The sequence below is a fragment of the Hemiscyllium ocellatum genome, chromosome 16 (assembly GCF_020745735.1).
Source record: "Hemiscyllium ocellatum isolate sHemOce1 chromosome 16, sHemOce1.pat.X.cur, whole genome shotgun sequence".
Taxonomy (NCBI): domain Eukaryota; kingdom Metazoa; phylum Chordata; class Chondrichthyes; order Orectolobiformes; family Hemiscylliidae; genus Hemiscyllium; species Hemiscyllium ocellatum.
In genome coordinates this window covers 19,035,298-19,050,683 of record NC_083416.1, presented here as the reverse complement: position 1 = coordinate 19,050,683, position 15,386 = coordinate 19,035,298, and the positions used below count along the sequence as shown (strand labels likewise).

At 48.2% G+C, this 15,386-nt stretch overlaps 1 protein-coding gene across 1 annotated transcript in view; it reads right to left on the bottom strand.

The window, feature by feature from the left end:
* LOC132823549 (soluble guanylate cyclase 88E-like) overlaps nucleotides 1-15,386 on the bottom strand; it is a 187,781-nt gene that overhangs the window by 156,394 nt on the left and 16,001 nt on the right. The window contains exon 2 of the mRNA XM_060837493.1: nucleotides 5,191-5,331. Within this exon, the coding sequence (XP_060693476.1) occupies nucleotides 5,191-5,331 (141 nt within the window). The remainder of the gene's footprint in view (nucleotides 1-5,190; nucleotides 5,332-15,386) is intronic.

Genomic DNA, 15,386 nt, shown 5'->3' with positions numbered 1-15,386 from the left:
GGTTAATTACCCCAATCAGGGAGCTCAGGCTGACAGATAGAAACAGGAGTGTCAGAACGTCTGTTCACTCTGAGAGCTGGCTGGCAGGAAGGTGGACTGGTGCCAAGTATGATGCACGTGTAAATAAAGGGGAACTTGGTGATGGGATTCTGGCTTCTGTGGAGTTATTTCAGTGGCGATGAGCGAAAAAAAATGCTCCTTAAGAAACTCCCTCACAACAGTCATCTTTGAATTGGGAGTTAGCTTTTCTGGCATCATGCCATAGTTTGGGAAGTTTGACTCGTTCACTCAAATGCCATGCCCAGTATGTGAAAAAAATGTGGTAGCTTTTCCGGTTAAATTACATTGAGGAAGTTAAAAAACAACAATTAATTCTCCTGACAGCCTGTGGACCCATAGCTTTTTCAGTTAGTAGGAGCCTAATGTTTCCCGAGGAACCAATGTGGGAGCATATCTGTTTACTAGGAGTTAATGGGTTGAAACTGTAATCTCATTAGGGCCAGGCAGTAGTGAGCATTGTTCTAGCTTACTTGGTCACTTGTTTTTGTTCTTTATCATAATGTGGTATTATTACGTTTGTAAATTTGTAATCGCATCTTGTTTGTTCAGTTCTCTAAATTTTGTTCCTATTTTGTGTCAGGCACCCATCGTCTGATCCAGCTTCCAAACGGAATAATATGCATCGATCCAGACATGTACAAAAACTGTGTGTGCATTGTAACGTCTTGCTCTTTTCAGTTAGGGTTTCAATACCTTGCTACCAGTAGGAAAACCATCCTTGGACAAGTAAAAGGTCTTGTTTCATTTACAAGAATGTGTCTGTGTGGTCCTTAAAGTCATATAATTTTCAACACCAGATACCAAAACCTTTCAAGAATTGAGAGGTTTAGTTAAGGAGCATTATGACTGTAAGTCTCCCCTAATTCTGAGAGGCTATTGGTTTTATGAAGTTTTGACAAGGTTAAGACAAGATGAGGCAGAGGCACGTGACTTTAATTTAACCCTGAATGAGATGCAGAGAGACCATTTGATATGTGGGATTAATGATGTCACCATGCAGAAGCACCTACTAGCTGAAGCTCAACTGGACTTCAAACAGGCACTACAACTGGCTTTGTCATTGGAAACTGCAGCAAGTGGAGCACTTGGGTTGCCGGATATTCAGATGGAAGTGGACACCCTCGCCAGTCTGACTGAACTTGGGATACACTATCTGAGTGAAGGCAACTGCATAGCCTCACTCAGGCCACATCCTGAACAGCAGGACTGTAGGTTAGCCCACAGAAATACCCCAAAACAAAGCCAAGCCTTGACCAAATGGTTAACATTTTCTTCAGGATCCAAACCAGCAGGCCATTGTAGTTGCTGCCAGTATGGAGGCTCGAGACAGCAAAACGCCCGAATCGAGTAGAAGAACTCATAGGCTGGGTTTAACAAAAACGTTAAAAAAATTTGCTCTGTACTCCAACCCTTGGGCCTCACCTAGACTTACAACCTGTACTGAGGAACATTTACAGATAAAGGGGACAACTTCAGTTCTGGTCTTGTATGTGAAGCAGCTAGTTCAGTTGGAGGCAGAAACCAGGAGGTTGGAGAGCAAAGAAAACATTAAACCAGGGCTGTTTGTGGAAGAGGAAGCACCAGGCGTACCGATTGTGAAGGCCAAAGGGTCAGCTTGGTTTTGTGGAGATTATACAATATACAAGACTGCCATTTGGGGTATCATCAGCCTGCACCACTTTCCAGTAGACGACAGAGAACATTTTACCAGGTTGCCATTTATCTGGATGAAATGCTAATAACAGGGAAAGCCAATAAGGAGCACCTAGAGAACTTGGTCATAGTCCTTAGACATTTCTACCAGGTGGGCGTACACCTTAGAAGATAAAACGTGTGTTTCAGGTGCCCCAAGTGACCTACTTGGGCTACAGAGTTGACAAGACTGGCTTACACCTGTTGGAACATAAAGTGAGGGTGATCAAAGGCCTTTTGGCTCCTACACCTGTACCAGAGCTTTGGTATTTGATTGGAATGGTGAATTATTCCAAAATGTTCATATGTCAACTGGCCTCTGTCTTGGAGCCTTACGCCTGCTATTGGAAAAGGGTCAACCTTGGAAATGGTTTCATAGCCAAGGTGTAGACTTTAAGGAAATGAAGAAGTAGCTATCACAATCATCCCAATCAGGTATGGTGCTGACAGGTGACCCCTCCCCATATGGAGTGGTATTGGCTCATCGATGGCCCAAAGGAGAGGAATGCCCAATAGCATACACTTCCCAGACTTTTGCTGATACAGAGCCCAGATAGAGAAGGGAGGTTTGATGGTCATCTTTGTGTGAGAAAGTTCCACCAATACCTTTCCAGATGTAAATTTGTAATATTATCCCTGCTAAGCCTATTCACAGAGGACAAGGCCCTGTCCCATATAGCTTCAGGACAAATTCAGCGGTGGGCAATTCCATACATCCATGCATACAAGTGGGAACACTGTCCGGGAGACCAAGTAGCAAATGCAGGTGCCTTGAGCCATTATGTTGTGAGACATTATGTGTGGTGGCCAGGATTGGATGCAGACACAGCCGTGTTGGTGAGGCAGATACACACCGTTCTGGTTTCAAACTTTCTGGACATCCTTCCAGTCACCATTGACAATGACTGCAGGTGCAAAAAGATCCGGTCCTGGCAAAACCAGTGGTGACAGGGGAAGCAAAGAGTCATCACAATCAGAACAGAAACCCTTCTGAGCCCAGCGAGACCAGATCACTGCAGAGAATGGCATTTCATTATGAGATAGCAAGAGTCATTGTCCCAAGCAAAGGTCACTGCCAGATACTGGCTGAACTCCACTGGGGTCATCCCAGGGCTTCCAAAATGAAGATATTGGTGAGACATTATGTGTGGTGGCCAGGATTGGATGCAGACACAGCCGCGTTGGTGAGGCAGTGCTCAGAGTGGCAACAAGGACAAAAATTACCACCAGCTGCTCCCCTAGATTTGTGGGAATGGCCCGGTAAACCCTGGACTCAGTTACACATCAACCATGTCAGTCCTTTCAAGGGCTCCACATTCTTAGCTATTGTGGATGCCCATTCAATAGGTCAGAGTCAAAATTGGAGTGGTGCTGGAAAAGCACAGCAGGTCAGGCAGCATCTGAGGAGCAGGAAAATTGATGTTTCGGGCAAAAGCCATTCCTGATAAGCCTTTTCCAGCATCACTCTAATCTTGACTCTGACCTCCAGCATCTGCGGTCCTCACTTTCGCCATTCAATAGGTCAGACATGCAGAGAGTTTATTCATCAGACACAGGGGCGACAATAGAAAAGCTTGCAGCATATTTTTGCAATAATGGGCTCCTAGAAGTGTTGGCCATCATTTACAAACACAGAATGAGTATTTCCCAAAGACGATTGGCATTCAGCATGTGAGGACAGCTCCACACATCCAATGGCCTGGCAGGAAGACCAGTCCCAACTGTGAAGGAAGGATGAAAGAAACAGCAGACAGTTTCACAACAGTGGGGAAATAGGCCATGCAGCCCAACAAGTCCATTCTGACCCTCTGAACAGCATCCCACCCAGACCCATCTCCCTACTCTACATTTACCATGGCTCCCACCGACATACTCCTGAACACTGTGGGAATTTAGCATGTCAAATCCAACTAACCTGCCCATCTTTGGACTGTGAGAGGAAACCCACGCTGATGTGGGGAGAATGTGCAAACTCCACACAAACAGTTGCCTGAGGCTGGAATCGAACCCAGGTCCCTGGTGCTGTGAGGCAGCAGTGATAACCACTGAGCCACCTTACCCCCCAAATTCTGCTTGATACCAACCTGTCCTGGTTCTTATTTATTAATGGGAGCACCCCTCATTCAACCACAGGAACAGTTCCAGCTAATGGAGAGAAAACTGTGTACTAGCTTCAGTCTGATCTTCCCAGATTGTGGGGGAAGGTGAAATGGAATCAGGAACACCAACACTGGACTCTAAGTGAGAGGGTCAGTTTACTTTAGGAAATGCAGTTTGGTGCTGAAACCATAGAAATGGCCGAGCATGGCTGGTAATAGGCATGGTTGATGTGAGCTCAGGACCCATGACATACAAGGTTTGGGGAGGTGAGGCAGTCTTGAACAGTCACATGAACCACATGAAAGCTGCAAATCCACAGATGGGGCAGGAACAAAACATCCCCATCTCCTCAGCTTCAAAGAAACCTCGGAATCTGTGATAGACACAGTGGCTGTCATAGCCTTGATGCCTTTGTTGATCTTACTGCCTGAAGAAGAGGATGAATTTCTTCCAAGATGCTCCGGGCACGAGAGATGGGCTATGGTCCAGTACACAGAGGCTGAGCCATTGGGACTGGACCCGCTGTGAAAATACCTAGGAGAGGCCACAAGAAAAAGGACAGGTCTATGTCCATGGACATAGAAGGGGAGGGGTGTAATAGTTGGAACGAAGTCAGCCAGGTGGACCTCATAGAATAGGAGTTCTCTGACTGGGGCTGTTAACCTGATCAAATCAGGGGGTCCTGGCTGACAGATATAACTGCGAATGTTAAAGGTTCTGTTCACGCTGAGAACTGGCTCTGAGGAAGCCACACCGGTGTCAAGTACTATTCAAATGGTCACTCAATGATGGGATACTGGCCTCTGTGGAGTTATTTCAGTCTGCAATCTATCTGGTTCTGTCTCCCTCTCTTTTCGAAGTCCTCTGTTTCTCTCTCTCTGTCTCTCTCTTTCCCCAGTCTCTCTCTTTTTTCTCACTCATTGTCTCTCTCTCTCTCTTATTCTCACCCCTTCTCTCTTTCACTAGTCCTGCCTGTCTCTCACTCTTTCTCCAGTCCTGTCTATCTTTCTCTCATTTTCCCAATTGCTGTTTCTCCCGTACTTTCCCCAGTTCCGTGTTTCTTTCTCTTTTTGCAATCCTGTCTGTTTCTCTTTCTCTTTCTTTCCCTATTCTCTCTGCGTGCTTCTTTCTCTCTTTGCATCCCTGTCTGTTTCTCCCTCTTTCTCCCTCTCACACACACACCCTAGTTCTGTCTCCTTCTCTCTTTCTCTGTCCCTGTCAGATTTCAGGAGAAATATGTCATGTTATCTAATGGAGGTAATTTGATTGACAGTCTTGACACAGTCCCTGGCTCATTCCTGAACCTCAGGCAGATACAGGTTCATTCTGTTCACCCACCTTCAGGATCCTGTCATATCCATATTTCCCTACAAATCCCAGGAAGTAGACTCCCCACGAGTTCATCAGGTCACTGTAGGGGGTCCCAGTGACCCCACTGGCTGCCATGGCGATTCGAGGTATCACACTCTCACTGTAAACCTGAAGCAAAGACAAAGGAACACACCTTGAGTAGTCAGAGTGATGCAAAGCATCCTGCAGGTTACACACACCCCCGATCAGAAATGTAGTCACTCACAGCATCGTCACCCTCACCTCAGCTGATGGAAATAATGAAAACCAAGCCCCAGACATTATCCACAAATTTCCCTGAAAGCTCAAAGACTTCTTTGGGTCACAAGGGTTTACAAAGTTAGGAAAGGACAAGGCTGTGGAGAGACATTGGAGAAAGTGAAAGTAGAAATTGAGGACACATTGGCCAGAATTTTCTGAACTTCCTGAAACTCATAGGTGATATCAGAGGGCTGAAAAATTACACTTGACACATCTTTGGCCAAAAAAAAATTGAAAAATTAGCCCAGCACTGCAGCCTTTCCACTTTACCAGAAGGTCATTGATTTGAGATAGTCTTATAGAACAGATTGACAATGAGAATAGAAGTGATAGTAGCTACATGGATATACATCGAGTAACAGGAAACCAAGGACCGTAGTTAGCAGATGTGTTTCTTTTTTGGCTTGAGTGAATTTCCCTTGTGGTTGATGTGGAGACCCTTGCTTTTCCTGATATATGTTAGTGACAGATCTTGGTGTACGAGGCACAATTTTGAAATTTGCAGGTGACAGGAAACTTGGAAGAACGATAGACCTTGAGGAAGACAGAGTAGAACTCCAAAAGGGCATTGTTACATTGTTGGACTGAACAGAGATGTGGCAGATGAAAGTGTTGATGCCAGCTGATAGTACGACTAGACAAGAAGTCTGTTAACTGCACAGCTGGCTTGTGATGGATAGTGTCGTCAATGTGGGGTTCAATTCCTGCACTGGCTGAGGTTACCACGAAGAACTCTATTTCTCAACCCTGTCTCCTGCCTGAGGCATGCTGACTCTCAGGTTAAACCACCATCAGGTGTTGCTCTCTAATGAAAGAGTGATTCTCTTCTTTTGCCACTGGACAAGTCAAAATGAAATCTGCCTAATTAGCTTTTCATTTTGTTTGATCTGTTAATGTGGAACTTAGCCACATATTCAGATGAAGCTGCAAACATTCGCTGCTGTTTATCTATTATTTACTTATCTATGCGACTGTGTGATCTGCCTGTTTTGCTCGCAAGACAAAGCTTTTCGTTGTGCCTTGGTACACATGACAATAAATGCAATTAAATTCAATTCACCCCACCCAAACCCTTAACACTATGACAGTCTCGGACTATGTTTGGATGGTTAAAATCCCCTACCATTACTGCCTTATTTTTCTTACAGATATCTAAGATCTCAAAGAACAAAGAGAATAAAGAACAATACAGCACAGGAACAGGCCCTTCGGCCCTCCAAGCCTGCACCGACAGATTTTGCCTTTCCATACTAAAACTGTCTTCACTTACAGGATCTATATCCCTTTACTCCCTTCCTATTCATGGATTCATCCAGGTGTTTCTTGAATGTTGCTATTGTGTCTGCTTCCACTACCTCCTCTGGCAGCACATTCCAGGCACTCACCATCCTGTGTGTGAAAGACCGGCCTCACACATCTCTGGAAAAAAGCCTCATACTTTCTCACTCTGTCCATCCCATTTATTAAACAACCTCATAAACTTCTATCAGGTCGCACCTCAATCTCCTTTGTTCTAGTGAAAACAAATCCAGTCTATCCAACCTTTCTTTGTAGCTAAAATCCCCCATATCAGGCACAATCCTGGTAAACCTTTTCTGTACCCTCTCCAAAGCATCCACACCCTTCTGATCGTGTGGAGACCGGAACTGTATGCAATATTCCACATGCGGCCTAATTCAAGTTCAAGAAAGCTGCAGCATAACTAGGGGGCATAGGTTAAGATGAGAGGGTAAAGTTATATAAATGACCTGAATGGTAACCTTTTTATGCAGAGGGTGGTGGGTGACAAGCTGCAAGAGGAAGTAGTTAGACAGGTACAATGACAACATTAAAGAAGCATCTGGATGGGTATATGAACAGGAAGGATTTAGAGAGATATGGACCAAATGCTGGGAATTGGGACTAGGTCAGATTGGGATGTGTGGTTGGCATGGAAGAATTGGGCCATGCTGTATGACTCTATATACGTTACATGGGTAAAAGCTGAACCTGCAGTACTTGGACTCTCTGTATCAGAAGCCAACCATCCAGCTAACAAACATCTTGCCCAGTAGTACCATCAGCTGGGTCATAACCATTTCCATTTGCCACCTATACTCATTAAACAAAGCTTCACTTTTTTTTCTAATGATTTTCATTGTATATGGCTTAGGTCCAGAGAAATTATACTCCATCTCATCTCCTTAAAATTTCTATTGAAGTCACTCCTTCCTATGTCTTTCTTTAAATTTGGTGTTACAATTTGTTCCTGAATCTGATGTCAAGTATCCTTCACAATTCTGATGGTGGAAACATTTTCAATCCTAATATCCTAAGGGTTTCTGACCCAAACTCAACTGGCTTGGAAACTTCGCAAACACAAATATAAAGAGAAATCTACATTCCAGAAATTATGATAATACCTTCTACACATCTCTACTCACATAATACAGGCCCTTCAGCCCTTGATGTTGCGCCAACCTGGGAACCTATCTGAAGCCCATCTATCCTACACTATTCCATTCTCATCTATATGTTTATCCAATTTGATACATTTTGGTCAGAGGAATAAAGAAAGATAACTCTAAAAGGTGTAAAGGAGCAGTCTACCTGTATATATTGTCCAAAAGCTGGCAGGATAGGTACAGAGCAGTTCCAAAGTCACACAAACCTCTGAGCAAAAAAAGAATTATCCTGAAATGACAACCCCTAATGTTTAAATATTGCTGCCCTTCTGCTGTAAATGACCTTTTGTTTTAAATTTATCAAATTCCTTTTCCTAATCAACCTGTTCAGGGATGTTATTACATGCCTCTGGAGGAGGTGGGACTTGAACCTGGGCCCTTTTGGTCTGGGTGGGGGAGTTAGGATCACTACCATTGCACCACAAGTGGGCCCCCAAACTTTGCTTCTAAATTCATGACAATGTGAAGTAGCAATTATGTCGTCCTGTGGCTTGTTAACTCCTTTAGCAGGTGCCATCAGATTTCCCAGAAAGACCATCCTCAGTTCACTATTCAAAATTACTTTTTGACCCTTGCTTAAAAAAAATCAGATCTTCATAAAAATGAAAGCAAAAGGCCATTTAGCTCTACATTAGAACCAATTCCTAAACAAATAATGATACATTATATATCACCCTCACATCTCCTTTTACTGCCATCACAGCAGCAGCTGTATTTGGTATATATTCACAGGGGGTGAATGGGTGAGAGGGGGGGCTGGGTGAGAGAGTTGTTATGGACCAGGCCAAACACCTCAAAATATTTCAAGTAAGTAGCCCAGACCCTAACTTTGCTAGTTGTTTTAAGTATGTGTAAAGTGGATATTCCAGTAGAGATGCCTCTTAGTTTTAAACAAAACAGAATTTATTGACAAGATTACTGAATGAAACACAAACAAAAGAGAACAGAACAATCCTAACTTAATAATGCTGTTCCAAACACTCACAACAATTCTCATAACCACCCTGTGACACAAAAGGTAACATCAAACACATGGTCTTACAGAGGGGGGAGAGAGAGAGAGAGAGAGAGAGAGAGAGAGAGAGAGAGAGATAGATAGAGAGAGAGAGAGAGAGAGAGAGAGAGAGAGAGAGAGAGAGAGACGGTAGCACGGAACACCCTCTTCCATGTAACTGGATCAAAACTGCCTGAGTACTTTCAGTGAATAGCTAGACTGCCAAAACCAAATCAAACCAGAGAAAAGCTGAGCTGGGAGAACTGGCCATTCCCCTTTCATTCTACAAGTTTTTTTTAACTTAACAGCCTTCTGCCTGAGGCAGCGTATGTTAGCTATAATCAAAATGGACCTAAAAACCTTCAACGTATACTTTTCGGAGTCTATGTCTTTTATGACCTCTCTGAAAACAAACTAGAGAGAACATAACCTTGAAAAAGGAGCAGCATTGTCACGGATGAGAGAATGGGTGGGTAAGAGAGTAGGTGAGATTGAAAGAGGGAGTGACAGAGAGAGCTTGGTTGAGTCAATGAGTAAATGAGTAGGAAATAGATGAGTGACAGAGTGAATGAGTGAGCAAGTGAGTGAATAAGAAGGTGAGTGAAAGGTTGAGTGAATTGGTGAGTAAGTATGTGGCTGAGGGATGAGCTTATGTCAGTGACAGAGTGGCTAATAAGTATGTGGCTGAGTGAGTGATAGGGTGAGTGAGTGGGTGCGTAAATGGATGACTGTAAATGTGTGAATGAGTATGTGAGTGAGTGACTGGTTGAGTGAGTGGGTAAATGACTGAGTAAGGTGATGGCTGGAGACATAGGTGAGTGGGTGGTTGAGCAGATGGGAGGGTGAATGAATGGAGGGTGTGTGCGTTAGAGTGGTTGAGTATTTATGAATGAGTGGCTGAGTGAGCCTGTGGGTGGATGACTGAGAGCTGAGAATGTGTGTAAGAGGTGAGAGAGTGGGTGGATGAGCAAGGGGTGAATGTGTGTAAGAGGATGAGAGGGTAGGTGGGTGAGCGAGTGGTGAATAGTTTTGTAAGAGGGTGAGAGGGTGGGTGGATGAGCGAGGGGTGAGTGTGAGTGTAAGAGGGTGAGAGGGCGGGTGGATGAGCGAGGGGTGAGTGTGCGTGTAAGAGAGTGAGAGGGCGGGTGGATGAGCAAGGGGTGGGTGTGTGTAAGAGTGTGATAGGGTGGGTGATTGTGTGAGGAGTGAGTGTGTGTAAGAGGGTGAAGGGTGGGTGAATGAACAATGGGTGAGTTAGTGTATTAAGAGGGTGAGAGGGTGGGTGATTGAGTGAGGGGTGAGTGTGTGTGTGTGTAAGAGGGTGAGAAGATGGGTGGAAGAACGAGGGGTGAGTGTGAGAGTGTAAGAGGGTGAGAGGGTGGGTAGATGAGCGATGTGTGAGTGTGTGTGTCAGAGGTGAGAGGGTGGGTGGATGAGCAAGATGTGTGAGTATGTAAGAGGGTGGGTGATTGAGTGAGGGGCGAGTGTGTGTGTGTAGGAGTGTGAGAGGGTGGGTGAATGAGCGATGTGTGAGTGTGTGTGTCAGAGGGTGAGAGCATGGGCTGATGAGCGAGGGATGTGTGTGTTAGAGGGTGAGAGGGTGGGTGGATGAGCGGGGGGTGAGTTTGTGTATCGGAGGGTGAGAGGGTGGGTGGATGAGCGAGGTGTGAGTGTGTGTGTAAGAGGGTGAGGGGGTGTGGATGAGCGAGGGGTGAGTGTGTGTAAGAGGGTGCTAGGGTGGGTGGATGTGTGAGGACTGCATGTGTGTGTGTCAGAGTATGAGAGGGTGGGTGGATGAGTGAGGGGTAAGTGTGCGTGTAAGAGGGTGAGAGGGCGGGTGGATTAGCGAGGGGTGAGTGTGTGTAAGAGTGTGATAGGGTGGGTGATTGTGTGAGGGGTGAGTGTGTGTGTAAGAGGGTGAGGGGGTGGGTGGATGAGCGAGGTGTGAGTGTGTGTGTAAGAGGGTGAGGGGGTGTGGATGAGCGAGGGGTGAGTGTGTGTAAGAGGGTGCTAGGGTGGGTGGATGTGTGAGGACTGCATGTGTGTGTGTCAGAGTATGAGAGGGTGGGTGGATGAGCGAGGGGTAAGTGTGCGTGTAAGAGGGTGAGAGGGCGGGTGGATTAGCGAGGGGTGAGTGTGTGTAAGAGTGTGATAGGGTGGGTGATTGTGTGAGGAGTAAGTGTGTGTGTAAGAGGGTGAGGGGGTGGGTGGATGAGCGAGTGGTGAGTGTGTGTATGTAAGATGGTGAGAGGGTGGGTGCATGAGTGAGGGGTGAGTTTGTGTGTGTAAGATGGTGAGACGGTGGATCGATGAACATGCGGTGAGTCTGTGTGTAAGAGGGTGAGAGGGTGGGTGGATGAGCGGGAGGTGAGTGTGTATGTTGGAGGGTGATAGGGTGGGTGGATGAGTGAGGAGTGAGTGTGTGTGTGTGTAGGAGTGTGACAGGGTGGATGGATGAGCGAGGGGTGAGTGTGCGTGAGAGGTGAGAGGGTTAGTGGATGAACGAGTGGTGATTGTGTGTGTAAGACGATGAGAGGGTGGGTGGTTGAGCGAGAGGCGAGTGTGTGTGTAAAAGGGTGAAAGGGTGGGTGGATGAGCGAGGGGTGAGTGTATGTGTGTAAGATGGTGAGAGGGTGGATCGATGAACTTGCGGTGAGTCTGTGTGTAAGAGGGTGAGAGGGTGGGTGGATGAGCGGGGGGTGAGTGTGTATGTCGGAGGGTGAGAGGGTGGGTGGATGAGTGAGGAGTGAGTGTGTGTGTGTAGGAGTGTGATAGGGTGGATGGATGAGCGAGGTGTGAGTGTACGTGTAGGAGGGTGATAGGGTGTGTGGATAAGCGAGGGGTGAGTGTGTGTGAGAGGTGAGAGGGTTGGTGGATGAACGAGTGGTGATTGTGTGTGTAAGACAATGAGAGGGTGGGTGGTTGAGCGAGAGGTGAGTGTATGTGTAAAAGGGTGAAAGGGTGGGTAGATGAGCGAGGGGTGAATGTGTGTGTCAGAGGGTGAGAGGGTGGGTGGATGAGCAAGGTGTGTGAGTATGTAAGAGGGTGGGTGATTGAGTGAGGGATGAGTGTGTGTGTAAGAGGGTGAGAACGTGAGCTGATGAGCGAGGGCTGTGTGTGTAAGAGGGTGAGAGGGTGGGTGGATGAGCGAGGGGTGAGTGTGTGTATCGGAGGGTGAGAGGGTAGGTGGATGAGCGAGGGGTGAGCGCATGTGTAAGAGGGTGAGAGGGTGGGTGGATGAGCGGGGCGCAAGTGTGTGTGTCAGAGGGTGGTAGGGTGGGTGGATGAGCGAGGGGTGATTGTGTGTGTATGAGGGTGAGAGGTCAGGTGGATGAGCGACTGGTGAGTGTGCGTGTGCGCGTGTGTAGGAGGGTGCTGGGGTGGGTGGATGAGCGAGGGGTGAGTGTGTGCCTGTGTGTAAGAGGGTGAGAGTGTGGGTGGTTGAGCGAGAGGTGAGTGTGTGTGTAAGAGGGTGAGAGGGTGGGTGGATGAGCGAGGGTTGAGTGTATGTGTATGAGTCTTAGAGGGTGATTGGATGCGCGAGGGGTGTGTGTGTGTGTGTGTGTAAGAGGGTGAGAGGGAGGGTGGATGCGTGAGGGGTGTGTGTGTGTAAGAGGGCAAGAGGGTGGGTGGATGAGCGAGGGGTGAGTGTGTGTGTAGGAGGGTCAGAGGGTGAGTGGATTAGCGAGGGGAGAGTGTGTGTAAGAGGATGAGAGTGTGCGTGGATGAACAAGTGGTGAGCGTGTGTGTAAGAGGATGAGAGGGTGGGTGGATTAGCGAGGGGTGAGTGTGTGTGTAGGAGGGTCATAGGGTGGGTGGATGAGCGAGTGGTGAGTGTGTGTGTAAGAGAGTGAGAGGGCGGGTGGATGAGCGAGGGATGAGTGTGTGTAAGAGTGTGATACGGTGGGTGATTGGGTGAGAGGTGAGTGTGTGCGTGTCAGTGGGTGAGAGGGTGGGAGGATGAGCACGGGGTGAGTGTGTGTGCAGGAGGGTGAGATGGTGGGGAATGAGCGAGGGGTGAGTGTGCGTGTCAAAGGGTGAGAGGGAGGGTGGATGAGCGAGGTTTGTGAGTATGTAAGAGGGTGGGTGATTGAGTGAGGGGTGAGTGTGTGTGTAAGAGGGTGAGAGTGTGGGCAGATGAGCGAGGTGTGTGTGTGTAAGAGGGTGAGAGGGTGGGTGGATGAGTGAGGGGTGAGTGTGTGTCTAAGAAGGTGAGAGGGTGGGTGAATGAGCGAGGGGTAAGTGTGTTGTAAGAGGGTGAGAGGGTGGGTGCAATAGCGAGGGGTGAGTGTGTGTGTGTGTGTGTGTGTGTGTAAGATGGTGAGAGAGTGGGTGGATGAGCGAGGGGTGAGTGTGTGTGTGTAGGAGGTCATAGGATGGGTGGATGAGTGAGTGGTGAATGTGTGTGTATGAGAGTGAGAGGACGGGTGGACGAGAGAGGGGTGATTGTGTGTGTAAGAGGGTGAGAGGGTGGGTAGATGAGCGAGTGGTGAGTGTGTGTGTAAGAGGGTGAGAGGACGGGTGGATGAGCGAGGGGTGATTGTGTGTAAGAGTGTGATAGGGTGGGTGATTGCGTGAGAGGTGAGTGTGTGCGTGTAAGTGGGTGAGAGGGTGGGAGGATGAGCGAAGGGTGAGTGTGTGTGCAGGAGGGTGAGATGGTGGGGGATGAGCGAGGTGTGAGAGTGCGTGTCAAAGGGTGAGAGGGTGGATGGATGAGCGAGGTTTGTGAGTATGTAAGAGGTTGGGTAATTGAGTGAGGGGTGAGTGTGTGTTTAAGAGGGTGAGAGCGTGGGCTGATGAGCGAGGGGTGTGTGTGTAAGAGTGTGAGAGTGTGAGTGGATGAGCGAGAGATGAGCGTGTGTGTAAGAGGATGAGAGAGTGGGCAGATGAGCGAGGTGTGAGTGTGTGTGAGAGTGTGAGAGGGTGGGTGGATGAGCGAGTGGTGAGTGTGTGTCTAAGTGAGAGGGTGGGTAGATGAGCGAATGGTGAGTGTGTGTGTGTACGATGGTGAGAGGGTGGGCGGATGAATGAGGGGTGAGTGCTTGTATGCACAAGAGTGGGAGGGTGGGTGGATGAGCAAGTGATGAATGTGTGTGTAAGATGGTGAGAGGGTGGGTGGATGAGCGAGTGGTGAGTGTGTGCGTGTGTCGGAGGATGAGAGGATGGGTGGATGAGCGAGGGGTGAGTGTGTGTGTGTATGTGTGTCGAAAGATGAGAGGGTGGGTGGATGAGCGAGGGGTGAGTGTGCGTGTAAGAAGGTGAGAGGGCAGGTGGATGAGCGAGTTGTGTGAGTATGTAAGAGGTTGGGTGATTGAGTGAGGGGTGAGTGTGTGTGTAAGAGGGTGAGAGCGTGGGCTGATGAGCGAGGGGTGTGTGTGTCAGAGGGTGCTAGGGTGGGTGGATGAGCAAGGGGTGATTGAGTGTGTGAGAGGATGAGAGGGTTGGTGGATGAGCGGTGGGTGAGTGTGTGTGTGTGCAGCAGGGTGAGAGTTAGGGTGGATGAGCGAGGGGTGAGTGTGTGTGTGTGTGTATGTAAGAGTGTGGGTGATTGAGCTAGAGGTGAATGTGTATGTAAGAGGGTGAGAGTGTGGGTGGTTCAGCGAGAGGTAAGTGTGTGTGTAAGAGGGTGAGAGGCAGGGTGTATGAGCGAGGGTTGAGTCTATGTGTAAGAGGGTGAAAGGGAGGGTGGATGCGTGAGGGGTGAGTGTGTGTGTAAGATGGTGAGAGGGTGAGTGGATTAGCGAGGGGAGAGTGTGTGTAAGAGGGTGAGAGTGTGTGTGGATGTGCGAGGCGTGGGTATGTGTAAGAGGGTGATAGGCTGGGTGATTGAGTGAGGGGGGAGTGTGTGTGTAAGAGGGTGAGAGGGAGGGTGGATGAGCGAGGGGTGAGTGTGTGTGTATAAGAGTGTGAGAGGGTGGGAGGATGAGCAATGGTGAGTGAGTGTGTGTGTGCAAGAGTGTGAGAGGGTTGGAGATGAACGAGGGGTGAGCGTGTGTGTAAGAGAGTGAGAGAGTGGGTGATTGAGCGAGGGTGAGTGTGTGTGTAAGAGAGTGAGAGGGTGGGTGGATGAGCGAGTGGTGAGTGTGTGTGTAAGATGGCGAGAGGGTGGGTGGATGTATGAGGACTGAGTGTGTGTATGTCGGAGGATGAGAGGGTGGGTGGATGAGTGAGGGGTGAGTTAGTGTGTAAGAGGGTGAGAGGGTGGGTGGATAGCAAGGGGTGAGTGTGTGTGCGTTAGAGAGTGAGAAGGTGGGTGGATGAGCGAAGGGTTGAGTGTGTGTTAGAGTGAGAGGGTGGGTGGATGAGCGAGGGGTGAGTGTGTGTGTGCTGGAGGGTGATAGGGTGGGTGGATGAGGGAGGAGTGAGTGAGTGTGTTTAAGAGGGTGAGGGGGGGATCCAAGATGGCGGCGACCCAGCAAGACTGAGTCCACAGTGCTCTACCCAAAACTTGGGAAAAGTGGGCTATCCACCCCCACCACACTCAC